At 50.9% G+C, this 27,228-nt stretch overlaps 2 protein-coding genes across 2 annotated transcripts in view; one reads left to right on the plus strand and one right to left on the minus strand.

The window, feature by feature from the left end:
- The first annotated feature begins 937 nt into the window (after window positions 1-937).
- ANKK1 (ankyrin repeat and kinase domain containing 1) lies at window positions 938-7,703 on the plus strand. Its single transcript, XM_058857121.1, has 8 exons — window positions 938-1,125; window positions 2,863-3,157; window positions 3,527-3,678; window positions 4,524-4,573; window positions 4,658-4,813; window positions 5,014-5,132; window positions 6,009-6,054; window positions 6,364-7,703. Exons 1-8 carry the CDS (start codon window positions 938-940, stop codon window positions 7,701-7,703), a joined length of 2,346 nt encoding a protein of 781 aa, XP_058713104.1.
- An 11,808-nt stretch (window positions 7,704-19,511) lies between these two features.
- The window catches only part of DRD2 (dopamine receptor D2), a 9,247-nt gene continuing 1,530 nt past the window's right edge, over window positions 19,512-27,228 (minus strand). Inside the window, 6 exon segments of the mRNA XM_058857189.1 lie at window positions 19,512-20,138; window positions 20,609-20,948; window positions 22,663-22,688; window positions 22,691-22,852; window positions 23,342-23,478; window positions 24,728-24,837. Coding sequence (XP_058713172.1) covers window positions 19,945-20,138; window positions 20,609-20,948; window positions 22,663-22,688; window positions 22,691-22,852; window positions 23,342-23,478; window positions 24,728-24,837 — 969 coding nt within the window. The 3' untranslated portion in view covers window positions 19,512-19,944.

Raw genomic sequence — 27,228 nt, forward strand, 5'->3', positions numbered from 1 at the left:
AGAGAGAGCTGAGGCATTAAAGACACAAATGCACAAGAGTTTTTAAACCCCTTTTCAGCTGAAGGTGTGGGTGCTGCTTCTGGGGCTCACGTGGTGAGGGTTAAACTGTTCTGACCAGCCTTTGTTCCTCCAAACACCCATTTCCAGGGATTTGACAGCAGCTTTTATTTTATCCCTGAAGGAACTGCTCTGCTTTACCACTTTCTGGTATTTCTGCTGAGGTTTTTTTCTCAGGCTCCATGCACTTCTGTGCTAGTTCTGGTTGTTCAGGAGTTTTTCCTGTTCTTTATCTTCCTGGAGTGTTTTCCACCCCTCCATCCAGCTGCTTCTGTGGGGTTTTTCCCTCTGTTCTTTGTGGTGTGTTTTGCACATCTCTCATGTACAATTCTGCCTCGTGGATTGCTCTGTTCCCCTCAAGCATCACCCACTTCCCCACCTCCCTTTCCCCCAGGCCATGCCGATGTCTCAGGTGAGGAATCCCCTCCTCAGCACGGAGCAGCCACGAAGGGATTGTTCCTCACACCATTTCCCACCTGGAATTCTTCGAGGATTTGCCCATCCAGTGCTGGATACGAGCGAGCAGAGCCGCACTGCGAGCTGGAGCTGAGCCAGCTCCTGTGTGAGCTGAAGGCAGCAGCAGTGAGGATCTGCCCCCAGGTGAATTCACCTGTCCTGGGGTGCCTCCCCTCCCTGGGCAGGGCAGGAGGAGCTGGCTGTGCTCCCCAGCAGCAGTGAGGATCTGCCCCCAGGTGAATTCACCTGTCCTGGGGTGCCTCCCCTCCCTGGGCAGGGCAGGAGGAGCTGCCTGTGCTCCCCAGCAGCAGTGAGGATCTGCCCCCAGGTGAATTCACCTGTCCTGGGGTGCCTCCCCTCCCTGGGCAGGGCAGGAGGAGCTGCCTGTGCTCCCCAGCAGCCAGACAGGAGCAGGAGCTGGGCCATGGGTGCGGAACGGGGCCGGCAGCTGGGCAGCCTGACCGTGTTCAGCAAGGAGGATTTTGAGGATGACTGGGTGCGAGTGGCCAGCGGGGGCTTTGGCCACGTGTACCAGGTGAAGCACAGGAGGTGGAGGACGGTCTATGCCGTGAAGTGCTCCCCGTACCTGCTGCAGGACTCCAGCACCGACAGGTAACCCCTGCTCTGCCCTGCACCTCGCTGGCCGTCCCTGCTGCGAGGAACTGGGGGTAAAACTGTGGGAAAGAGCTCCTGCTCCTCGGGAAATGCAGGGCTGGGCACCCAGAGGGAGTGGGGAATAGGAGCTCTACATCTCCCTGCCTCGTGTGTGGATGTGCAAAGGGACAGAAGGAACGGGGGAATAGGACAGGGCTGAGGTCAGCACCTTAAACAGCAGCCTGGTGGCCGATCTGCAGCTTCCACTGCACATGGGGGCTGATGTGTATCAATCAAACTGAATTAACCACCAAAATCAGCAGGTTTAGAGATGTGGGGCAGAGGATTTACAGCTGGTTTCGCTGCCCTGCTCCCGTAGCCTCCAGACATCTCTTTCCTCTCCGTGGTGCATCTGCAGCTCCTCTCTGCCTCTTGCTCTGTCTTTCACCTGCAGAGACTCTTCTGGTGCCCAGCTCGTGTCTGGAGATGGAGCAGGGCCAGGTAATCACAGCCACTGCTGATAACACATCCAGCACAGGCAGAGCTGATGGCAAAACAACCGAGTTGGTGAAGTTATTTCATTTAAAATTTTATTCCTTTCAATTTGGGAGGATCCTGCCTGGATAAAAATCTCACTCTTGTGTGATTTCTTGTTACAGACAACAACTGAGCTCAGGCTGAGCACTGACTGTCCTCAGTTTGCTCTGCAGATATTACATTTGCATTTTGTTCTTATTTGGTGGAGGGGAAAAAAGAGTCAAATAATCCGTTTTACTTCTGTGTCTTATCAATTGTAGTAAAATACCCGAGATTCCTCAGCCCACGGGTAGGTCTCTCTGTGAGGAGCCTGCTAGAGGAAGTCTGGCAGAAGATTTTGCTTGGCTGAACCATTTTAGATCAATTAATGGCCTGGCTGAATTGCTGGCAGCTCAGCTCCACTCCCAGGGTGTGCATTTTAAAGGCACTCCTGGCACTTTGCTGCTTGGCTGCTCCCAGAGCACCCCAGACTGGTTCAGCAGGTCGGGAGAGGTGAAACTTTGGAGAATTTGGAGAAGCAGGTCTGCCAGAGCTGGCAGAGAGGAGCAGACGTGCCTGGGTCCCCCCTGAGCAGGGTCACCGTGCCCAGGGACAGCAGCTGCAGGAGAGCACGGAGCTGTGCCTGCTCCTGGCATCCTGCTGCCACAGAAACCCTGGGAATTTCACAGAATCACAGAGTGGTTTGGGTGGGGAGGAGCCTTAAAGCTCATTTAATTCCATCCCTGCCGTGGCCAGGGGCACCTTCCACTATCCCAAGCTGCTCCAGCCTGGCCTGGGACACTTCCAGGGATGGGGCAGCCTTTGGGAATTCCATCCCAGCCCCTCCCCACCCTCACAGGGAAGGATTCCTCCCCAGTATCCCATCTAACCCTGCCCTGTGGCAATTTAAAGCCATTTCACCAGTGTGACAAGCACAGGCTCTCTGTCCTCGCTGCTAAGGATTGAAATAAGTGCAAGTTTTTCATCTCTTTCCCTTTTTATTTTGCCCAAATAAACCTCAGCTCATTTTGAAAAGTCACACCACCTTCTATGTCAGATTTTAGTCTGCAGAAGATCACGGTGTGGCAGCATTATCACCAGCTCAAGGGGGGATTTGGGATGGATCTGTTTGGGCAGGCAGTGCTGGGAAAGGCTGGGTATCACTAAGTTACTACAGAGTTAGTGAACCTGTGAACTGACTGATAACATTTCCTTATTTTTTTATTTTCAATTTTCCAGGACCAGCATGAACTGCCTAATGGAAGAGGCAAGCAAGATGGAGAAAATCAAATTCCAGCACATTGTCACCATCTACGGGGTGTGCAACAGCCCTCTGGGGATAGTGATGGAATATATGGCCAGGGGGTCCTTGGAGAGAATCCTTCCCACTCACAGAATGTCCTGGCAGCTGAAATTCCGCGTGATCCATGAGATGGGCTTGGCCATGAATTTCCTGCACAGCATGAGCCCTCCTCTGCTGCACTTGGATCTGAAGCCAGGGAATGTCCTCCTGGATGGGAACATGCACGTCAAGGTATGGCCTTAGTGCTGGCTTTGTTATTTCTCCAGTAAGAGCGAGGTTATTTCTGCCAAGCGAGCCCAGAATCCCAGTAAATCAGGTTCTTCAGGAGCACTCCATGGAAGATTGACCTGTGGGGTGTTTAACAAGCAGCTGGAGAGCAAATTACACGGTGTTCCCAAGATCCTACAGGGAATCTGGGCCAGCACTGGGAATTTACGGCTCCAGCTGCACTCAGTGGCTGCAGGTTGTCAGGGTTTTATCAGGTTCCAGCCGCTCACACCTCCTCCAGTCCCTGATCCCGAAGGATGGGAGGATTCCCAGGTGACAGCAGGAGGGATGAGTGTGAGCATTTCGGAGCAGTTTCCCTGTTCCTGCTTGCAGATCTCTGACTTTGGGCTGTCCAAGTGGATGGAGCAATCCAGCAGGATGCAGTACATCGAGAGCTCAGCTCTGAGGGGCACCCTGAGCTACATCCCCCCCGAAATGTTCCTGCAGAACAGCAAACCCCCGGGGATCAAGTACGATGTGTACAGGTGAGGGCTGAGCACCCAGGGGTGTCCTGACACACAGCAAGGGGGGCTGGAACGCTGCCTCAGATTGTTCAAATTCTGATTTTCTGCCTCGTGGAACCTGGGGAACACTGGGGTGCCCCAATCTCAGTGGTGGAGACTGAGGGAGGGGGATTCTCTGTGGGTAATCATCATCCCAGTGAGGGAGCTGTGGGCTGCACTGCCCCAGGTGCCACCACACCCTGTTCCCATAAACCCGAGCGAGATCAGAGCCCAGAACAGCCAGTGCTGCTCTTTCATCACAGACTCTGCTGAGATTGATTTTAAAACAATTCCAATAGTGGCTTATCTGCCTCAGTGTTCAGCTTCATTTTGGTCAGGAACAGGCAGAGATTTCGGTTTGGCTTTTGTCCTTTTGGGCAAGGAGCTTTGCAGCACATCCACACGAGCTCCGTGTCCATGTCTGGAAATTCCTCAGCTCCTTGGCCTTCACAGCACAGAGTAACCTGAGGGAAGAGGGGAAGGAGGATTGGCACAGCCACAGGAACTTGCAGGAGCCAAGGGCTCTAAACCCCAATGAGAATAAAGTGGAAAAAAGGCACTGAGAGCCTGACTTTGGCAGGAAAGGCTCCAAGTCACTCATTCCCTGCACAGGGTGATGACCCCACTCTTAAGGGAGATGTATTAGGCAGAATCATAAGGCCAGAACATTTTGGATCCTTTCATCTGGGGGATGAAATCCTTCTGCTCAGGGAGATTAAATCTTTCCCTCCTGAGGAACTTCCTTCCTGACCTTCCCATTTCTCAAGAAGGCAGAAGCAATAACTGCATTTAACCTCCATGTGCTCACAGTCTCTCCTCTCCCGCAGCTTCGGGATCGTCATCTGGGAGGTTCTCATGCAGAAGAAACCTTACGCAGGTAAACACAAACCCTGCAGCTGTGGAGTGTTTCTTCCAGCCCTCTTCCCAGGGAAAACACCCAGAGTGTGCTGGTTCTTTCCAGGGGCCAACATGATGGCCATCATCGTGAAGGTGGCAGCGGGGAAGAGGCCGGGGCTGGAGCTGGTCAGGGATGACTGGCCCGGGGAGTGCCACCAGATGGTCGACCTGATGAAGAGGTGCTGGGACCAGGACCCCAAGCAAAGGCCGAGCTTTGCAGGTGGGACTGGGATGTGGATCAGCCAAGGCTCAGCCCCATGGGTTGACAAGCAGGGGAGAAATTTGTGTCCAGTTTTCCCAGTTACATCTCCCAGGCTGAACAGCTTGGTGCCCTTTTGCTGTCTCACATCCCCTTCATCCCTCTGCCCTCCCCTCCCACGTGGGTCCTGCCTGCCCAGCTGAGCTGCTCTGCCCTGGCAGATATCCCTGTGGAGACAGACGTGCTGCTGGCCCTGATCCAGAGCCTGGTGCAGGACCCGGAGAACGAGCGCCTGGTCAGGAAGATGTCCCACAAACCGGCCATCTCCAGGAGCCAGCAGGTGAGGAGAGCCCCCCTGGGCCACTCAGGAAATTCCAGTGAGTCTGCTCCTTGTTCTTACCAGATCCTGAGGCTGTTTCCCCTCCCAAAGGTGCACCTCAGCACCTTCGCAGGGTGTCTGCACAGGCTGTGCCTCTGTACTTCATTTATGGGGATAAGACACTTGCAAATGAATTAACAAATGCACTAAATGGTAAATGGTCAGAGAGGAAAACCCTTTTCTAGACCTGCTCAGGTGACCTCGGTTTATCACGGTGGCCTCAGACACTAAAAGAAACTCAAGCAAACAAAGGATTACAGAGTTCTGTTCATGGCACAAAACCGAGGATGTTCCAGTTTGAACAACTCTTACAGAAATGAAAAAAAAAAAAAAATTAGTTTTAAATCCCCACGTTTCTCTGGCTAAGAAAATAATTCTGGATCATCACAGCGCAATCCCAGCTACTGGAGTAATTATGCTTAGAAAACAGGGAGAGATTGGAGTTGGGAATTATTGGTATTTAGAGGGTTTTGTCAAGCTGTGCAAGAAACCAGAGGCTTGAAGAGGTGGGGGCTTGGGAGTCCCTAAACAACAGAGGAAATAATTCTGGGATGCTGCCATGCAGTCAGGAAGCAGAATATGTGTGTGTTTAGGAGTAAAAGAGCACGAGAGGGAAAAGCTCATGGATATCCAGAGATCACCTTCAGGCTCCCCCATTCCTGCTGTGTCACGATTGGCTGAGCTGAGTTTTGGGTGCCAAAACAGGACTGGATAAAAAAAACTCTCAGATGATGACACAAAACTGCAGAGCAGCAGCAAAGCACTTTGTGCAAACATTACAGAATGCAAATAAACACTTTGTCTTATCCTTTTTCTTCCCTCCTGTCTGAAAACAAGAGTGACAAAGAGGAGCTCACCTTCCCCCCAGACACCAGGAGTGGGGGTAAGTAGGGGACTGGCTTTAGAGCTGAAAATTAAAGAAGGGGAAGCTATAAAAGCTGTCTATTTGTTGTAGAAGGATGTGGCTCATAAGATTTTCCACGTGGGTGACATTTTAAGTTAAGGAAAATGAACTATTCAGGAAATAGACACCGAATGTCCCAGTGCACGTCTGGCCTTATTTTACATTCCTTATCTCTCAAATGACTTTATTTCATGTCATTCTATCAAGAGTCTCAAGCTCTCCCTCCCTCCTTGGCAGTTTCTCACTCGCTTTCGCTCTTTTTCTCCCGTTCTGTGTCCCTGCCTGTAGGAAAGGCCAAGGAGGAGGCTCCTGGCCCAGCTCCGTGCGGGGAGGCCGGGAGCCCCGGGGAGCTGGGGCCCGAGGAGCTGGGCAGGCTGCAGGAGAACGGCCTGACCCTGCTGCACCTCATGGTGCTGCAGGGCAACGTGGGCAAGGTGCGGCTGCTGCTGGGCCGCCGGGCCGGCGTCAACAGCGCGGCGGGCGGCGGCTGCACCCCGCTGCTGGTGGCCGTGCAGCGGCGGCTCCCCGAGATCTGCTGCGTCCTCATCGAGCACGGCGCCGACGTCAACGCCGCCGACGAGGACGGCTGGACCCCGCTGCACTTCGCGGCCCAGCACGGCGACGACCGCACCGTGCGGCTGCTGCTGGACCACCAGGCCCGCGTCAACGCCCAGGAGCGCGACGGGTGGACGCCGCTGCACCTGGCGGCCCAGAACGACTTTGAGAACGTGGCTCGGGTGCTGCTGTCCCGCCAGGCCGACTCCAACACGCAGGAGGTGGACGGCAAGACCGCCCTGCACGTGGCCGCGTGCTTCGGGCACGTCGGCCTGGTCAAGCTGCTGGCCAGCCAGGGAGCCGACCTGGAGAGGAAGCAGAAGAACCTCAGGACCCCGCTGCACGTGGCTGTGGAGAGGGGAAAGTTCAGGGTGGTGCAGTATCTGCTGAAGAAGGGCATCTCCGTCAACAGCCTGGACCAGAACCACTACAGCGCCCTGCACCTGGCCGTGGCCCGGGGCAAGTACCTGATCTGCGAGAAACTCATCAAATACGGGGCCAACGTGGAGCTGAGGACGGACAAAGGCTGGACCCCCCTGCACCTGGCCGCCTTCAAGGGGCACGTGGAGATCATCCGGCTGCTGCAGGGCAGCCGCGCCCGGCTGGACGCCAAGGGCAGCATGGACTGGACGCCGCTGCACCTGGCCACGCGCTACGGGGACGAGCCGGCGGTCAGCGAGCTGCTGCGCTGCGGGGCCGACCCCAACACCGCCGAGAGGTCCCACTGGGCCCCCCTGCACTTCTCCGTGCTCAGGGGCTCCTTCCTCAGCGTCATCAACCTCCTGGAGTGCCGGGCCGACGTCAACGCCAGGAACAAGGTGGGCTGGACCCCGCTGCACCTGGCCGTGCTCAAGGGCAACATGGCCATCATCAAGACCCTGCTGAAGGCCGGGGCTCTGCTGGACGTGGAGGACATCACCGGCTGCACGGCCCTGCAGCTGGCGGTGAGGCACCAGCGGGAGAACATCATCACCCTGCTCCAGGGCAAGGAGTCCTCGGGGAACAAGGGTGAGAACAGGACTCTGAACGATGCCAAGATTGCCAGGCTCGTCCCAGGAAGGACAGATCTGTAAATTCGTCAGCTCTGGAATTTGCAGCTTGAGCTTTCCCACGTCAGGTGTGATGCCTTAAAGCACCTTGTCCTGTCACCTGCTGATTGCAGGAAAATATTTCCCCTTTTTAAATGGAAGGTTTTAAGCATGAACACTGAGAGAGTAAAAGAAAATGAGGTTATTTGATGGCAAGTTCTTTTCCCAGCTTGTAGAAGGTTTTGGCTTGGTGATACTTTAGGCAGTGCTTTCCTACTGAATCCTTCCTGAGCAGGGATTTATGCACCCCCTGTTCATGCAGGCAGTGCTGAAGCTGTGCACAGCACACACACGCCTTCCACAGCTTTTATTGCTTTGATTCCATGTTTTCCTACAGAGAAAATTGGTGTAAAATGGCCCTGGCACAGGTGGGAATTGAATCGTGAGATTCTCACCTGCTGCTGGCACAGCAATGTGTCAGATTTCCTGACATCTCCTTTCTGCAACAAGAATCAAATGAGGCAGGAAAATCACTGGGAGAGAGTATTGAAATGGATGCAGCACAGGGAGCAGAAATTCCAGAACAATCACACACGAGATCTGGCTGCTTGCAGGTCAAGGTTCGAGTCGTGTCTCTGGGGGGAAAATAATTCCTGGTTTCCTTCGGGAAGATGTTCCAGAGCTCGATCACTCCAGTGAAAAACATCTTCTTGGTGGATTTGCTTCCCTCGTGGCAGTGAGCAGCGCTGTGTGCAGCTCTGACAGCCCTGCTGTGACTCCTGTCCCCAAAAGTGCCTGCTGGGAGGATGACTTGTGGTGGCCTGGAGCTGGGTAGAGGCTGGAATAGAAACAAACAACCCCAGCTCTGCAGGGAAGCTGTTATGGCCTGACAATGTGAGATTAAACAGGTTAAAAAGAGGGGTTAAAAAGCCCAGCCTCTACTAATTTTGTTTTCACTTTATATCAGTTTAAAGTATTGATGTGTGTTGTATTCAAACCCAGTTTTTCACGATGCTTTGGCACCAAAGCCTTTAGATATCATTTAAAATAAATTGTAATGAAATGATTCATTTTTAACATTTGCCATTGGTGAAGTGAGGAGCTGGGCAGGTTATGAAGTGAAATGCTGGTGACATTTTGGGTTGCAGGGAGTGTAAAAAATGGACTTTTTTTATTGCATCCACAAAAGAAAAAAAAAATAATCCCAAAACTGCTTGACATTTCCCTGATTTACCTGCCCTTGATATTCTCTAATTTTGTCCAAGGAGAAAGGCCTGGCTGGAAGGAATTCTTGGGATGCTCAGCCCTTCCTGTGCAGCTCCTTCCCTCAGCTTCAGCTGTATTGATTCAGGAAATGTCTCCCCTGCTTGGTGTCAATTGAAATATTTATCCAGCAAAAAGAAATCCAATTGCCACATAATTCAGCAGCTCCTTTCTGTCCCTGCTCCAGCAGAAAAACAAAACTCAGCTCATATGTCATGGAATGTTCTCTAAAAGAGCTTAATTAAATTTATAATGAAAATAACAGGGGATTAAGAAGACACGAGGGAAATACATTGCTCTTGCAGAGCATTCCAGAGGTGATAGAAGCAATTTGCAGAGAAAATTACCTGTTTGCTGCTCAGTTTCTATAGAAATTAAATGAGTCTTTACAAACTCTGGAAAAGTGCATTCCAGCCTCCGCTTTGTGACTGTGCAACTTGCAGCTTATTTCTAAAATTATTCGTAGATCTCCATCCCCCCCTTTTCTTTTCCCCTTTTTCAACTCCATTTCAGTCTTTTGTCCCTGCTGATAGATCTGCTGCTGATTATCTCATGTTCTCACCCAAGAGCTGCCAAAGTTCACAGCCAAGGCAGCTCCTGGCAGGGCAAGGCAGCAGCAGCAGGGCAGAAACCTCCTGAACAGCTCGTTTAGATTCAAAAAGATCAAAACTGTTGACCTTTATGCCTCAAAAATTGTGGTTTTCAGGTAGCCAGAGCTGCCTGGGTGAGCAGGGTGGTGCTGCTGATTTTAGCAGGGAGTTCTGTGGAATGAGCCTGGACATCCCTGTCCTGTAGCAGCTCCAGACATCCTGAGCCACGGGGATATTTCCAATCCAATTGCCCTTCAAAACCCCCAGAGAACCCCAGGATGGTTTGGGTTGGTCCCTCAGTTAAGAGGGAAAACCGGAGGGGGGAAATTGGAGGTCCCTTAAAGGTGATCTTGTTCCACCCTGATGGCAGCTGGAGCCACCCCGAGCTCTGTAAATCCTGGGATGCCATTTGGGCTGCCTGCATCCCCTCCCCAGCGTTTCCATCCAGGATATCCGTGAGGAAACGGGGTGAGCCCCCTGTTCTCCACAAACAGCACACAGAGAAACCCAGAGTAAAGAAATCAACAGAAGCAGGGGATGCTTTCACCAGGGGTGGAAGCTGGCATTGATTTCCTAAGTGCTCTCTCAGTGCTGGATCTGACTGTAATACAAATTTTCTGAGGTAAAATTAGTTTGAAGGGGAGATGCTTGTTGTGATCAAAACGTGGACATTCCCGTGAGAAGCGTGGCTCTCCTGTGAGGGAATGTTCACAGGAAAATGTTTGCAAGTGAAGTCGGTTAAATCCACATTTTGCATTGCTCCTGCTTCCCAGCCACTGTGATTTGTTTGTTTGGCAGCGCTGCAATTATGCAGATATGGGATTAAATTGAAATTAAAATAATGCTGCGTTTTAGAGGAAAAGAGATCTGAATAAATACAGCTTGTGGGGGGGGAAAAAAACCCTTATTTTTAGCAGAAATGCTTGTTTTTTTCCATAGCCCCTTAGGTGTGGAAAATCAAGATGTTTCTGACAGCAGTGATGTGAATGTAGGAGGGAGTGATTTTAATGTAAGAAGGAATAGTGAATTCTCTGTGTTTCTTTTTCTTGCAAGGAGGTGGTTGTAGGCTCTGTGCTGTGGCAGACGTCAGTGTGAGACGTGCCTGGCTCCTGCTCAGCCTTTCCACGGCCTGGCAGAATTCACCCTGCTCCCTTCCCAGCTCTCCCCAGCCCCAGGGATGGGTTCTGTCCCCTTCCCTTGCAATAAATCCACGTTCTCACCTCCAAAAGCAGCTCCCCACCCAGTTCCATCAGTGCAGGTGTGAGCTCCACTTCCATTAGAATAATGGGAAAAGGGGCCTGACTGGGAATCAAGGAGCACTTGCTGTTTCCTCCTAGCAGGCATCTCATCCCCAGCAAGTTCAACATCTTTTGATCAGCTGCTGCTTTCCTCTCCTCTGGCTCAGAGCACAGCAGGGAACCCTCCTCTTGTGCAATTTGCTGCTGGCCTCGTTCTCTTATTTGGGAAAAAAAGCCCCACAAACCCAAGCCCAAAAGTGATTGTTTTTGAAGCCTGAGGTTCTTGGCAGTGAGAGGTGGAGTTCAGCTCTGTGGGGACGGTTTGGGGAGGAGATGTCACAGCTCAGACTTATTTTGGAAATTCAGTGCTCCTCACACCCTCTGTGGCCTTGGGAAAAATCTTTTGTACCCAAACAAAGCCCAGGGAAAGATTTATATCCCTCCTGCAAGAACAACAGGGCACCTCAGAGGTTCAGAGCCATAAATCTGCTGCCCAGCCTGGGCTTGGGAGGTGGTGGAACCATGGAATCTGTGAGTCTAAAAAGCTCTTTTTGTGGCAAGGATTGGTGCCACGCACAGCAGTGTGCTGGGAGGAACAGAAAACCCTCCCTGGAACATCCCTGCACTGAATTTCCCTTAAAAAAAATATCAGGTACAGAGATCACTTCCAAATCATCCAGGAGAAAAGCCAGAGAGCAGGAGCGAACTCCCCATCCTGGAGGGAATTTCTCCTGGATAAAAAGAAATAAATAATCCCCACCAGACTCTCTGGTTAGAAAATATCCCATTACAGACTCAAGTCCATCTGGAGCAATTACAGAGAGGAGCATTAGGCCGGGGTCAGCAATCAGGAGGTGCAGTAATTAGCTGCAATAAGGGCTAAAATGAGCCTTTGTTTGCTGCTGTGCTACAAGGCCATTACTTTAGAAATAAAAGGGAAATATTACAGACACTGAGAAAATTCAGCTTTGACAGAATTGTGGTTTGGGGCATTTCTGGCCTCGTTCCATGGCACTTTCACTGCTCTTCAGCACCAGCCTGCTCCTCAGCAAGGCACAGCAGCCTTCTTATCACCAGCACCATTTTATTGCTATTGTTTGGGCAAACCCTTAATATCTGCTCCAAGCAGGGAAAAAAAAAAAAAAATCCTTACAAGGCATTCAGGGAATTAATTTTCTCGCCTTGGAAAAGACTGCAATCCGCCAAAAGGTTTTGCTGAGGCTGCCCTGCCTTTATTTTGTTTAAGTCTTTGTTTTGTAAGCCCCAGCAGGATTCCTCCCAGGAGAGCTGAGCTGCCCAATGTGCTGCTCCTTTCAGCTGAGCACAGTCGTGTTCTGCTCCAGGGAATGCTGGAAAATGCCACAGGACATGAGCCCACTCAGACATTAAAAAGTGGCAGGGAAAAATCAACAACAAAACCAGAGAAAAGACAGAATTCATCTGAAATCTGGTGAGCTTGGAAAAGCGCTGCTTTTGAGGTTGTTTGGGAGTCTGGGAGCAGCTCGTGGCATCTCCTTGGCCCCACAGAATCTCTGATGCTGGGAAAGGCCTCCAAGATCATCTTTTCCAACATTTTTACATCCCAGTCAGGACAGCAGGGAAGGGCAGCCCTGGAATTCACCTGGGAAACCTGGCCCAGGGCCTGGCCTCTCTCTGTAGGCCGAGGGGGGAAATTTCAAACCGTGCCTAAAACATAAGCAGGGATTTGGGAATTTTGGAGGCTTAGACAGCTGGAGGATGAGTCTTGCTGCAAAAGCAGCTTTTTGCCAAGGAGTTAAAGCTGTTGGTGAGCTCGTGCAGTGAATTTCTCCTCCCTAGACACCCTGCTGCCTTCCCCTGCAGCACAAGGACGTGCTGGGATGAAGCCCCTGGGATGTCACCCACAGGGGACAGCTTTTCCCCAAGGTTTTGGGGTCTCAATGCCTGTTCCCAGCTCTGCCAGCCTGTCTGGGTGAAGAAGAGCGTCTCAGTCACTCTACTCATGGAACACTTCCTTCTGTTTGTTTGGTTTTGTTTTTTTTAATTAAGAAGGAGGTAGAATTTGCTGTGATTTTCCCTGGTATCTCTGAATCACGTCCCAGTCCCTACTATTTCACTGTCTGCAATCTTCCCCAGTGATTCTGGCCTCAGCTTTGAAGTGATTTAGGGCTTGTTTATCACAAAGGCAATCAGACATGTTCCTTCCCAGACACCCTGGAACTGCCAGGGAGCTGAATATTCCCTTTGCTGGGGGGGCTCAGACACAAAGGCAGAGCTAAACAGGTTACCAGGCACTACCTGAGCCCCAGCAAATCCCTGCCTGCATGTCTGCCCTCCCAGTAGCTCCAGGTAGGCATTTCAATGTAAGCATGAAGAAGGAATGTGACCCGGAGCATCTGCCACCAGCTGGGAACATGCACAAACTCAATTACTGCAGCGCAGAAAATTGCCAGCCACAATAATTCAGTCATAAATCTGCATCCCCGAGGTTCATTCGGTGTGGCTTTGGCACAAAAGGCTCCAGAAGCTGAGCCCCTGCTCCTGGCCTGGCACCTGGAGCAGAGCAGTGCCAGGTGGGTGTTTGGGGACACAAAGGCAGCGACATTTCCCCCGTGTCTCAGTGGGGCCGTGTTCAGGGCCCATCCCCAGCTCTGTTCTGGGTCAGAACCTCACACTGTGCATCATTCCCTGGCAGGGAGCACAGCCCACAGCCCACGGGAGGCAGAGGCAGGAGTTCAGCTCTTCCATGTCCTGCAATCATCACCACTCCGTGCCATGGATCCTCTCCTGCCGTGGATTTGATCCGGGCTGGGCTCTCCCCGCTCCCCAGAGCTCCTCACACCTCGTTCCTGTCAGCCCAGAGCTGGCCCTGCTCCCGTGTCCTCTGCAGGACGCACAGCACTGCTTTGCCGTCTTGCTGGGTTTTATTTTTTTTCCCCAGCAAACTCCAAGAATTATGCCAGATCAAAGTCACTTTTGTTTTTGACGGGAGCTGTCCCAGGGGGAGGGAGGTGTTCAGATGTACATATTTGTTTAGACTGGCACTGACTGCCCATTTCTTCACACAGACGAGCTCCCAGCTCATAACCTGTCTTGTTCAATCAGATTTGCAGCTCCTGGGTTTCCCTCTGAAGCTTTGTACATTTTCCAGCTGGTGATTTGACAGAGCTCTCTGAACTCACACTCAGGAGCTGCTCAGAGATTCTCTGTGTTGCTGTTAGCACTTGCAGACGAGATCACATTTCTGGCTGATGTCAGTTTGGGCTTTTCTTGCTTTTTTCACGCGGCACGAATAAAAATATCAGCTTTGTGGCTGTACTGTTAAATAAATATTAATGACATTGTTACAAAACATTTGATGCAGTGACAAGGGCTGAGGTTATGACCTGGTCTTCTCCCAGGTGATGTTTGCAGCCCTTTCAATCTGCCCTGCACACAGCTCAGAAAGGTTTGGGGAGCAGCTGGATACAGAGAGGAAGCAGAAACAGCCATGAGGACACTTGAATTCTGCTGATTTATTTTTCCCCCTGTCTGCAGCATCGAAACTCCACAATATCAGCCATAGGAAGAAGGATCTGGCTGCTCTGTGCTGCTGTCCTGAGCCCAGGGGCAGAGGCTGCAGTGGCTCCCTGTCCCTGGGCCCTGTAATTTGGATCAGCAGCACAGCAGGCATTGCTCAGGAGCTGCTCACCCTTAACATCCTTGAGAAATTCCCCTTCCCAAGGCTCCAGATGAAGAGGTGAGGCAGCTCCTGTCCCCAGGATGAGCTGGGCTGTGGAGCAGGCTCAGGGCTGCCCTCCCAGCAGGGAATTCTCTGGAATGGGCTGTGTGGTGATGGAGGGGATGCCAGAGCAGCCTGTTCCTGCAGAGACACCTCTGCCAGCGGCAGGAGCACAGCCCCCTGCCCTGGGGGTGACTCTGTGCCCTCTCAGCCAGCTCTGGGGGCTGGTTTACCCTGCTCTGTGCTGAGCTGATCCCCATCCCCCTGCAGAGCCCATTTCCCTCACTTTCCTGTGCTTTTGTGCCCGTTCTGCTGCTGTGCAGCGCCTCGTGCCCTGCTCTGTGTCACCAGCTCCCCTGGCAGGCAGGGACTGCTTAAAACCAGGGAAAAAAAAACAAAACTGCTTTTCAGGGAGGGCAAGAACAAACCTGTGCTGCTGCCTGCCCTCCCCGAGGCTGGCACATGGACTGGGGGGCTGCCCCTGGCAGGCTCATCAGGGCTGCCCTTGATTGCATGCCAGGGAGGATGGCAGCAGGGAGGAGAGGATAAATGTGGATAAATGTGCTCTCATCAGCCCACTCCTTTCTCCCGGGCCCAGCATGGCAGCTTGCTGAGGCAGAATGTTTTCCTCGCCTTTAAAAGGGTTTTGCTTTGCTTCTTAAGTCTCTTTAAAGGCATTTCTAGGCCTGTTAATTATTCATGACGCCTTAATTATGTTTAGTCCACTGTGATCACTCTTTCTTTGGTGAAGAAAGTTGTTATTTGTGAGTCAAAAGCTCTTTATGAAGCAGACAGGCTGGTATCGTCAGAAAGACTTGGGGGAGCAGTTGAAATTATTAAAAGAAGCTTTGATTAAAGACAGGGAGTTAATTTAACAAGAGTAACTGGTTTTATCCTTTTTTTTCCCTGGGTGTGCAGAACAAAGCACACCCATGGATGTGTCAGGCCTCACCTGGAGCAGCAGGACTCTCTCAGATGCCCCAGGAGATGGGCAGGTCGTTCCTTTTATCTCTTTTGGGTGCTGGGAATGGCTTTTGTCCACAGGCTTAGAAATAAAATTTGGCTGTAAGGGTGAACCTCAGAGTAGCTGCCTTTGATCTGGGCAGGCTCAGGCCAGACAGGCTGAAAACAGCCTGGTGTGTCCTGTTTGGTCTGAAAATATCATTTATTCTGGTGTGTTTGGGAGGGGAGGGGGCATTGGAGCTCCCCATTTTCCCTCAGTCACGGTGGCACTGAGGTGAATCATCCAACAAGGAGAATTCAGCCTCATTTGAACTCAGCTGCTCTGGAAATTCTGGTTCCTGCATAAACTGAGGGCTTCGGGGCAGGGATTATTCTGTGTTGGCTCAAAACTGAGCAGGCTTTTGGATCTGAAATGCCATTAAACTGAAAATTTCGTTTGTTATTTCTTGGAGACAGACCTAGCAGTGGGAAGGATTTACTTTTTATTATTTTTTCTTCTTCTTTTATATCAAGAAAATAATCTTTATTTAAAAAGTGCTGATTAAGCCTGGCTGAGGGTCCACCTGCAGAAACACCAAACCTGAGCCTGTAGCTTGGGAAAACAGTGCAGCATAAATCGAAATATTCCAGAATGAAATAATTAAGTCCTCCAGCATAAACTCAGCTGGGCACCTCTGTCTTCCACCCCGTCCTCCTCCCATCCTGCCCAGCCCACTCCTGTCTGGGAGAGGAGAGACATTTCAGACCATTTCCTTTCTGTCTTTCTGCATCTTCCCTTTCCCATGTCTGACTCTCGTGGCTGCAGGCAAGACAAACACCAGAATTCTCAAGGATGGACTGGGGTAAGGGAGGAAAAAGGAAAACAGTCTGAAAAGCAAGGCAGAAAAAAGCCAGATCTCACGTGAAGGCAGATGTTCCTCTGTGTGTGTGAATTCTGCAGCAGAAGAGCGGCTCCCTGGAGCCTGAGCCCTCAGAGCCAGGTGTAAAACAGAACAAAACAATCAGATCGACATCAGGGTGGCTTGTGCAAGTCTCTATTTAATTACAGTGCTGCATGAAGACATTGGTTGGTGTCACATGTACCTGTGATGGGCATTTTATACATTCCTGACTCCCCAGGGAGTCGTGTTTGCACTGGAGATTTTCACCACAAGAGGTAGTGGCTTTCTTTTTCCTGTTTTCCCTTTTTTTTTTTTTTTAATTTTTTTTTAAATTATTTTTTTATTTCAGCAGGATTGGATAAGCTGGTTAGACCTACTGGAGTTAATTTACTCTTCAGCCAGGAAGATAAACAGTTCTGTGGAGTGGGAGCAAGCAGGCAAGCAGCAAATACAGAGCAGGCAGAATTCACTGGCTTTTAATTCAAACCTGTTTGGGGGTGCAGAGAGCCCCACCCAGGGCTTCAGCAAGCTGGGAATCACAGGGAGGGAAAGCAGGAACAGGAAGACTCAATAAGCAGAACTAAAGCTTCGATTATAAATAATGAATCACAAAAGAGGGGCTAGAGCAAGGCCCTGAAGTTCTCGAGGAACAAAGAAATGAAATCTTCTCGTTAAGGTGTTTTTAAAACCCAGCTCAGTTTTAAAACCCTTCCCAGCACGTCCTGCCAGCAGAAGTCTTTGGGGAAGCAGAGGTTTTTGTTTTCCAGAGCGGAAGGAACAGTGAGGTCTGGATTTGCCAGGCTCAGAGCTGCGGCGAGCGGCGGCTCCTGTGGGATGCAGCCGGATCGTGGGGGGCTCCAGGGGATCCTGAGGGGTTCCTGCCAACAGGATCCACCCCACCACCTCTCCTTGTGCCAGCACACACCGGCCCTGCCCGTGGCATTGCTCGATTCCTTGGAGAGCCAGAGGTGAGGATGAGTTTTGGTGCTGTCTCCGGAAGGGGAAGGCTCAGCTCCGGGATTCAAAGTGCTTCATTTGTTGTCTGGAAGTGCAGGAGTTTGATGGGGAAGGAAAACCTGGGCAGAGATGGCCAGACCTGGCACTGCCACCTTCCCATGGCACTGGGGATATTCTCATTCCCACAATTTAGCCTGGAGTGATGGGAAGGAGCAGCTTCAAATGTCCTGGGGATGAACGATGGGCTGCAGGTAATTCCTCACAGATATTGGAGCTCTGGGAATCACACCTGGGGATTTTTGGTCCACATGAAGGACAGAGGCCTTTTCCAGCAGCTTTGTTTCCTCCATGCCATTTTGGAAGAGTTTTTCAGGTAGTGGTTCAGGTTGAGCTATGAGGTTCTGTTTCTAGATTCAGAAAAAAATTTGGGAGCGAGGTACACAGCATTGGAGATGAGGATTTTCCTTGGGTTAACACTGGGCACAAAGTAAAATTATGGCACAAAGTTAAGATATTATCCACATTATCCTGAGGGATATTATTATTCCACTTATCCTGAGGGTTCACACCAGTACAGGGCAAGAGTCACCTATGGCAACTTCCAAATGCTTTAAAGCTTTTTGTCTATATATGTAATATTTGCTATTTTTGTTTAGCTCCCCACCTGTAAATTCCCCAAGTCAAACGGACCTTTCTGCTTGTAAATACATTCAAAAATGGACCAGTCTTTTGTTGTTATTTTTCTGCCCAAAACCCTCCTGCCTTTGCATCATTCTGTGAATATTGGGGTAGGAGTCTGAGCTGATTCCCACCACTGAGTGAATTTGTTTGGTTAAAACTGTGGGGAAGAAAAAAGAGCTCATGTGTGCCTGAGATCTCTGGAGCTGGCGTTCCCAATTCTGCAGTTTTTAGCTATGAAGAGCCAGATTCAAATGTTACACAAGGCTGTGGGCTGAATATCAAAACCCCTGGATTCCAGCCCATTCCAGGAGTGCCAGCTTTAGAACAGAAACCTGTGGATTAAGGTGGGAACTGCTGCTTCAATTTTAGCAAGCAGCTGAGATTATGTGTTAGAGCTGCTTGGCGTAATCTCTTCCTGAATCAGAGCTGGAATCCTACCAACACGGGAAAGTGCTCTGCTACAGGAAATCAGGGAGTTCAAGGAAACCTTGGCAGATCTTCACCTCATCAGAAGCAGAAACCGAGTGAATATTCCACAAGCTGCATAGAGAAAAAAGGGATTCTATTGCTCTCCCAATTGCGTTTTTACTCCTTTAGAAACCCTGGGAGTCTGCCCCTGCTTATGGCTATTGCAACCCTCTGCTGCTCCACAGCCTGCAGGAATTTCTAGCCAGACCTATTTCCACGTTGTTTTATTCACCTTGCTGTGTTTTATTTACAGAGATATTGCAAAACATCATGTGAAGTGAGTACAAGCAGCAAGTACAGCGTGGGTTTGGCAGTGCCAGATTCAGCGTGGTGAAACGATGCTCTTGTGGGGTTTCAATTCCTAGAATCCAAGGAAAAATAGACAGCAGAGAGTAAGGGCTGCTGGAAACATCCAGACCTTTCCAGAGTCCAGCTTGGACACAGGAGCTGGTCCAGGTAGGGGCTTTCTTGGGATTTTATTCTGGCTTTTTCCAAAATGCACAGTTTTATCTCCTTGACTGTTGATTTAAGTTAGGCACAATGTTATTCTGCACTCTCTGGGGAGAGTCAGAGGCAAATCAGACCCGAGGCTCTCCTTGGGGCCCCTGGTTTAGGTGAGAAGAGCCAGCCCTGGCCTGGCTGGCGTGCTCAGGGTGCCTCCCCTGGCACAGTGTCCTCGTGTCTGTACATTCACCACGCTGCCACCCCTCCCCTGGCCTCACCCTGGGCAGAGCCTGGAGATGAGATGCTGGTGGGCAGAAATTGCTGATGGGAGATGAGGGGGTCCTGTTGGATGTACACCATGCAAGACAAGGTTCCACTCCTTGAGTTTCTCTCTCCATCTCTTTTTTTTTTCTTTTTTTCTATTTTTTTTGGCTTGGGCTCCAAAATCCATCCTATTTATTCCTATTTACACCGATGCTTTGGCGTGAGACTGATGCCCCCTTCTCCCTTCCACCCACGGCTTGTAGGCTCACACTGCTGCAGGGTCTGTGGGTGGCAGAACCTTCCCAACCCGCCTGGGGACCTCTGAAAGTTTTTGGGTTGGTTTTTATTTCATCTGTGAAGGCTCCAGCAGTGAACCCCCGGGTGAGTCAGCGCGAGGCGAAGGCAAAGCTATTGCACAGAGCTTCCACGGGCCCTGTCTGGCTCCTGCTGCCCAGGAAGGGTGGCCTTGTCTTTGGTGAGAGTTGTGCCCGTGACCCAGCGCTACCTCCTGGTGGCCCCGTGGCCACTCAGTGTCCAGTGCGCTCCAGGCCGGGTGGCCACGGGCGAGAACCCAGCGAGAGCGCCTCGATTCTCGCGCTTCCACTTCCAACACGGTGTGAGGGCGGCTCTGAAAAGCGCCCTTGGGACTGGTCCAGAGGTCACCCAGCGGGGTGAGAGACCCTCCCACCTCGTTCCATCCCCACCAGGCGCTTGGGCACTGGGTGGTGCCCAAGCCAAGAGCTCCAGCCCCCTCCCCGGCTGCCCCGCTGTGCATGGATGGCATCGCTTCCTCTTCCCCCTCCGTTCCTAAAAAAATGCGGGTGCTGTTTGTGACTTTTAGCAGTGGAGGATCTTCATGAAAGCCTTGCGAAACTCGATGTTGAAGGTGGTGTAGATAATCGGGTTGACAGCGCTGTTGACATAGCCGAGCCACGTGAAGGCACTGTACATGGCCGGCGGGATGTTGCAGTCGCAGTGCATGTTCAGGATGTGAGTGATGAAGAAGGGGAGCCAGCAGATGATGAAAACACCTAGGGGGGAAAAAGGCAGAGAGGAGGATTTTGATTGCTGAAAGCTGGGCGGATTCTCAGGCTGGGAGAGCAGTGAGGTTCTCTTTGGTAGAAGGGGAATATATTTGCCAGAGGAATGAGCTTTGTGTTTGTGTGCTCAGTGTCCTGCTCTGCCTGGGCCCAGACACTGCAGAAGCTCTGCCCTGCAGAGGTGCCAGCTCTGCTCAGCTCTGCTCCCTTTTGTTCCAGAAAGCCCAGGAGCTCTTCCCCCGTTCTGGGAGCTCAGGTGCCCCCGAGAGGGGCAGCTTTGGGCACCTTTGGTGCAGCCCTGCCAGCTGTGGGTGGCTGGGGATGGAGGGACCCCTCCCACCGCCTGTTCTCTCACGTGTGAAGGGAAACGGATCCTGAGGGGCCTTGGAACACCAGCCTGCACTGAACTCAGGGACTGGGACTTCTGCAGGGACCCAGGGGCAGCCAGGGCACGCTCTCACCGAGCACGATGGCCAGCATCTGGGTGGCTTTCTTCTCCTTCTGCTGGGACAGTTTCCTCCTGATCACGGCCTTGAGCAAGTTCCTCGTCTTGCCGTTGGGCAGGGAGTGGATCTCGAAGACCCTGGCTGTGTGGTGGGATTCTTTGGCATGGCCATTCTTCTCCACCTTCCCGGGGCTGCTCAGGGGTGCCTGCAGGGTAGAGTTGTTGCCCCGATTAGAAGCAACTGGCACAATCAACTGGTGGTTACTTGGTGCTGTGGGTTTGAGGGCCGTTTTCTCAGGGGGACTGGTACTGGACACCATCTCCATTTCCATCTCTTCTATGTGACTCTCTGCCTCCTGGACAAGAATCAAATGTCCACAACATAATGACAGGTAAATACACAGAGAGGAGCAACGAACATTCCTTACAGAGTGAAGCTGGATGATGTTGGAGAACAGTCAATCCCTCTTCTCCCTCCCTGCGTGCTGCCTGGAGAAAGGGATGTGGTGCTTTTGGGTGTTTTGGGCAGATGGGATTGACAGAGCTGCACTGGAGGATTCTCCTTTTTGGCACAAAGAGGCTCAGAAATGGGGGAGACGCTGTCTCCACTCTCCACAGACTTTATTCAGGTTTTCAGAAGGTGAATAAATAAAAATGGATCAACAACCAAAACCCAACAAAGCCAATGCAGTCCGAGATTTAAATAACAGAGAGGAGGAGGAAATCAAAGATGTTGAACAAAAATGTTCAAATGCCGTGGCTTTTAGAGCTGATCTTTAGGTGAGCTTAATCTGGCTTTTTTTGAGCTCTGTGAGCTTAAACCCCCTGCTTCACTCCAAGGAATGGGAAGACTATTTAAATTTTGAGATTGAATGGTAACCTTTGCTCTTAGGTTTATTTTTCTCCCACCCTACATAAATTAACCTCGTGTCCTGAGGGAGAAGGGGAAGGCTGAAGGCTCTGGAAAGCTCCCACTTCTCTTTAACACTCACCACTTTGCGCTTATTAACTTGGAAGCTCCCATTGGACTTCACAATAACTGTGCAGAGCTTGACGTCTTCTGGATGAGTGCATTTTCCTAAGGGGCAAGCACCAGCTCAGAGGTTACACAGGCAGAGAGGGGTTGGGAAGGGAAGCTGGTAAGGGAGGCACGTGGGAATACAAAGGAATTAATCAGGAATTCGTCAGCGCGGCTGAGGTGCCGAGCAGGATGGAAAAACTGGATGGAAAACTGATGTGGAGGAGCAGTGGTGGGGGCTCCCCCTGTGCTGTCCAGCAGAGGAAGGAGGCCACGAAGCTCTGCTGCTGTCTGTGTGTCCCTGTCTCGCTGCCCCCTTTGCAGGCAGCGCAGTTTGGAGCTGGAGCCTCTGGACTGCACATCCCCCTGGCTGTGCTGTGCTGTGTGAGCCAGAGCCGGGTTTAGACCAGAGTTTCACACCCAGCCTGCCCAGCTGGGCTCCTCACACACAGGAGAGGCTGATCCTGCAGAGCTGTCCTTCCCAGGGAGGAGCTGTGCACCCCAGGCATTGCCACCGAGCTTTGGGGACACCTTGCAGCACCCTGCAGGGGGGTTGCATTGGTGGCAATGGCTTTAAGCTGCAGGAGGGTGGGTTTTGATCAGATATTGGGGAGAAATTCTTCCCTGTGAGGGTGGGGAGGCCCTGGCAGCGGTTACCCAGAGCAGCTGTGGCTGCCCACATCCCTGGAAGCGTCCAAGGTCAGGTTGGATGGGGCTCGGAGCCACGTGGGGACGGTGGAAGCTGTCCCTGCTCGGGGGCTTTAATGTCCCTTCTGCCCCAAACCGTTCCTTGGTTCTGTGGTTCTGCAGGACTGACTCAGACTGTGCCACAGCCTCTGGGTAGCCCAGCCCAGCCCAGGGCAGTGCTCTGGGTTCACACAGCAGCTCCTGCTGCACATCTGCTGCTGGAACAGCCCCTGACACCCAGGGAGCCCTGAGCAGCACCAGCCGGCGAGCTGGCAACCCAGGACCCCAAAGTGACCCCAGCACCCAGCTGTGGGTGCTCTGGGGCAGGAGGAGCAGGGCAGGGGAGGATGGAGAGCGCTGGGTACCTTCAGGGGTGCCTGCGTGTCCGAGTCCAGCCGTGGCTGCTGCGCTTGGTGCTGACACGCTTCCTGCGCCGCCGCAGCACGATGTAGATCTGCACGTACACCGCAGCGTGACGATTGAAGGGCACGTAGAAGGACACGATGGAGGAGTACACCACGAAGGCAGGGTTGCCAATGATGCACTCCTTCTCATCTGGAAGAGAAAACCTTTCAGGTTTGTTGTCCTCCACACCCTGTCCCCACACGCTCCCCTCGGGCTGTAGCATCACCCCAAAATTCCTGGCTACTCCTTGCCTTGAGGCTGAGGACTGCTGATCCCCTGCTGTACCCACCCAGGGTTCCCAGGAAACTGCTACCTGAGCTGCCAGTCCTTTTCTCTCCTGCCTCAGGGAAGGTTTTGTCCCGCAGCTTTCCCTTTTGTGTGTTTTAATAGAAGAAGGATTTTGAATTTGTAGTGGACAAATGTTAAGGTAAGACAGATTGGTGCTGTGGGAACTTCTCCATCAGCTCAGTTCTGGTGAGTCTGAAACCCTGCTCTGGAGCAGCTGGAGATGAAACAGACCCAGAATCACGGTGCAAAGAGGGAGACAAGAGTTCAAACACACCTCAGAGCTGATCCCACCTTTATTCCTGGCTAGCTGGGGAGCAGCCAGGAGCCAGCTGAGCGTGGCAGAGCCCTCACCTGTGTTGTTGAGGCCGAAGAGGAGCGGGCAGGAGATGGCAAAGGAGAGCACCCAGACCACGGCGATCATGACGGTGACCCTGCGCTTGGAGCTGTAGCGGGTGTTGTAGAGCATGGGCATGGCCACAGCCGTGTACCTGTGGGGACACAGAGCCCTCTGTCACCCCCAGGGCACCACAGCTCCCAGCTCGGCACATTCCATGTGCCCTCTTATAGCCACTGCATGGATATATCTCTATAATCTATATATTGTACAATAATATCTATTTATTGTATTATATTGTCGGCTATTTAATTATTTTTTCTATATCATATTATTATATTTTTATATTTTTATATATATATACATATAATATATATAATATATATTATATTTTATTTTTATATTTATTTTTATTATAATATTTATTTATTTTACTTATAATATTTATATATATTATATTTTTATTCTTTATATTTGTTATATTTTTAATTTTATTATTATATTTATATTTTTATATATTATAATTTTTTTTAGTATTAAAATGGATGTTGGATGTATAATGTTAGAAAGCTTTGCTGCATTAATATAGTTACTTTTATTTGTGTTATTGATATAACTTGGAAATAGTGGTGTAATACATATATACACACATATTTTAAGCTGTAGCATGGTGTTAAAATAAAGACTGCTTTTGTTCATATAACCCAAAGACTGAAAAGATAGTCAGAAACACCCCCTGCATTCCTAAATTATCCAGATGAAGACAGCAGTGACCAGAGCTCCAAGGGAGGGATTTATTGAACCTCTGTTATCGGGGAGTGTGAGACTGAACAGAGCCAAGATTGATCTGTTGGGGAGGGGAGAGTTGAAGTTAAACAAAGGAACATCTAAAACTTAAGAGGAATGTTTGAATCATGCATAAGCATTTATGAATATGTAATAGATTTGTGTTTTTAAGGGACAATCCTTTGTTAGTAAGGCGTGCTCTTGGCTGAATTTGTTCATTTTGCTTTATTTCTGTCTCCTGATTGTCTTTCTATTAAACTTTTAAAATCTTATATAAAAAAACCGTGAACCTGGTTTTTCACAAGCCCGAGGTGGCTGCAGGCACAGCAGGAGGGGGTGAGGGCTGGGCTCAGCATGGCCTTCTCCTTCCAGCCCTTCCCACTGCCGGGTGGTTCTGCACCATCCCAGAACACAAACAGCAGGAGCAGGCTCGTGGGAGCACAGAGACAATTCCATCTGCATTCCCAGCGGTGTTCCTGTGCCTCCCGACAGAATTCCCTGCTCACAGCCCATCCAGGTCCTTAAAGCTGCTCTTCAAAGAGCTCCCACAGTTTTCAAGCCTGTGAGTCCCAGGGAAATGTGAGCAGGCCACCCTGGGCTTGGCCCCGAGCCCTCACCTGTCGATGCTGATGGCACAGAGGTTGAGGATGCTGGCAGTGCACATCATGACATCCAGGGTGACAAAGATATCGCAGTGGATGCGACTGAAGCGCCACTCCCCAACCACCTGCAAAGAGAGAACGGGGTGCTGAGTGATTCCTTGGGGTGCTGAGAGATTCCTTGGGGTGCTGAGAGATTCCTTGGGATGCTGAGAGATTCCTTGGGGTGCTGAGGAATCCCCTGGGGTGCTGAGTGATTCCCTTGGGGTGCTGAGCAATTCCTTGGGGTGCTGAGTGATTCCTTGGATGCTGAGAGAATTCCTTGGGTGCTGAGCAATCCCCTGGGGTGCTGAGCAATTCTTTGGGGTGCTGAGCAATTCCCTGGGGTGCTGAGCAATTCCCTGGGGTACTGAACAATTCTTGGGGTGCTGAGTGATTCCTTGGGGTGCTGAGCAATCCCCTGGGGTGCTGAGCAATTCCTTGGGGTGCTGAGCAATTCCCTGGGGTGCTGAGCAATTCTTTGGGGTGCTGAGCAATCCCCTGGGGTGCTGAGCAATTCCTTGGGGTACTGAACAATTCCTTGGGTGCTGAGCAATTCCCTGGGGTGCTGAGCAATCCCCTGGGGTGCTGAGAGATTCCCTGGGGTGCTGAGCAATCCCCTGGGGTACTGAACAATTCCTTGGGGTGCTGAGCAATTCCTTGGGATGCTGAGCAATTCCTTGGGGTGCTGAGCAATTCCTTGGGGTGCTGAGCAATTCCCTGGGGTGCTGAGCAATTCCTTGGGGTGCTGAGCAATCCCCTGGGGTGCTGAGCAATTCCTTGGGGTGCTGAGCAATCCCCTGGGGTGCTGAGCAATTCTTTGGGGTGCTGAGCAATTCCCCTGGGGTGCTGAGCAATCCCTGGGGTGCTGAGCAATTCCTCAGGCTCACATCCCATGACATCAGGGAGCACAGGGCTCCTCCAACTCAGAGGGGAAAGTAAAGGAGTTTAAACAGCTCTCTGGAGCATTACAAGGCAGAATGAGGAGGGAAATAGATTAATTTTAATTCTCAAACACCTCAAATTGTACTTACAGCTTTTTTTCCCAGACAATTTTTCTAATTACACCCAGCAAAGGTCAGCAGCAGACGAGCAGGAGCTTCCTCTATTCCTCAGTTTAAAAAATCGGGATAGGCATTCCTCACCCTTATCTTTTATTTTTTTTGGTGAACAAAACGAGTTTAATTCAGAGTGAAAAGCCTTTAACACTCCACACGATGTGCTAAAGACAAAGAACTAATGATAACACTTCCAGGCACCAGTAGCCTTTTTTCTCTTCACTTCTCTTGCTGTTGAAGCTGAACTTTGCCAATTAAGTTTAATAGCAATTATTCGGACTGCTGTGTTTGACATTGTGATGAAAAAAAAGTATATTTCCCTCTAACAAAAATAGAGCCCTACTGCATTTGAAAATAGAATGAATAAGATATCTATTCTTCAGTTATTTCTGCTCTGATATACATAACCATAGGCAGCATAAAGAAGGAAGAATGACTGCATTGAAGCCTGAGTGACAGATGAATACTCAGTGATTAAAAAGCACTTAAGAGACAGTTACATCAGGAACTTTGAGGAAAATTTGCCCCAAAGGCAAAGGTTTCCAGCCAGATCCAAACCTCTGTAAAACCAATTTCCTGAGGGCATGCTTTGGGAGAAACCAGGAACCGCAGCAGTTCTTTCTCTTGGTGCTTTCATTTATGTTGGAGAAATCTCCAAAAATTGGGGGTAAAAGATCTGTTTGCACTAAGGCTGGGGGTGTTTTTTAAGTGCTTCATTTTGATTTTGAGTTTTAGGCCAAGCATGTGACACAAAACCTGGAGAAAATCATCCCAGCAGACAGATCAAGGCAGCCGTGGCTCCTCACCAACCCCTGAGCGTGAGCCCAGAAAAGGGAGAGAATTTTGCATCTTTTGGGGTTTATTCTTCTGCCTCAACATTAAAAAGGGTCTGAGGGATTCTTCTGGCTGGATCTGAGGAGCAAGAGCTTCTCCAGCATCAGCCTCTGCTCAAATGGGTGGTGGAAGGAAGGAAGAGAAGAGAAAAAAAGAGAAGAGAAGAGAAGAGAAGAGAAGAGAAGAGAAGAGAAGAGAAGAGAAGAGAAAGAAGAGAAGAGAAAGGAGAGGAGAGGAGAGGAGAGGAGAGGAGAGGAGAGGAGAGAGAGGAGAGGAGAGGAGAGGAGAGGAGAGGAGAGGAGAGGAGAGGAGAGGAGAGGAGAGGAGAGGAGAGGAGAGGAGAGGAGAGGAGAGGAGAGGAGAGGAGAGGAGAGGAGAGGAGAGGAGAGGAGAGGAGAGGAGAGGAGAGGAGAGGAGAGGAGAGGAGAGGAGAGGAGAGGAGAGGAGAGGAGAGGAGAGGAGAGGAGAGGAGAGGAGAGGAGGAGGAGAGGAGAGGAGAGGAGAGGAGAGGAGAGGAGAGGAGAGGAGAGGAGAGGAGAGGAGAGGAGGGAGAGGTTCGGAGAGGGAGAGGTTCGGAGAGGTTCGGGA

The sequence above is a fragment of the Poecile atricapillus genome, chromosome 25, assembly GCF_030490865.1.
Source record: "Poecile atricapillus isolate bPoeAtr1 chromosome 25, bPoeAtr1.hap1, whole genome shotgun sequence".
Classification (NCBI taxonomy): domain Eukaryota; kingdom Metazoa; phylum Chordata; class Aves; order Passeriformes; family Paridae; genus Poecile; species Poecile atricapillus.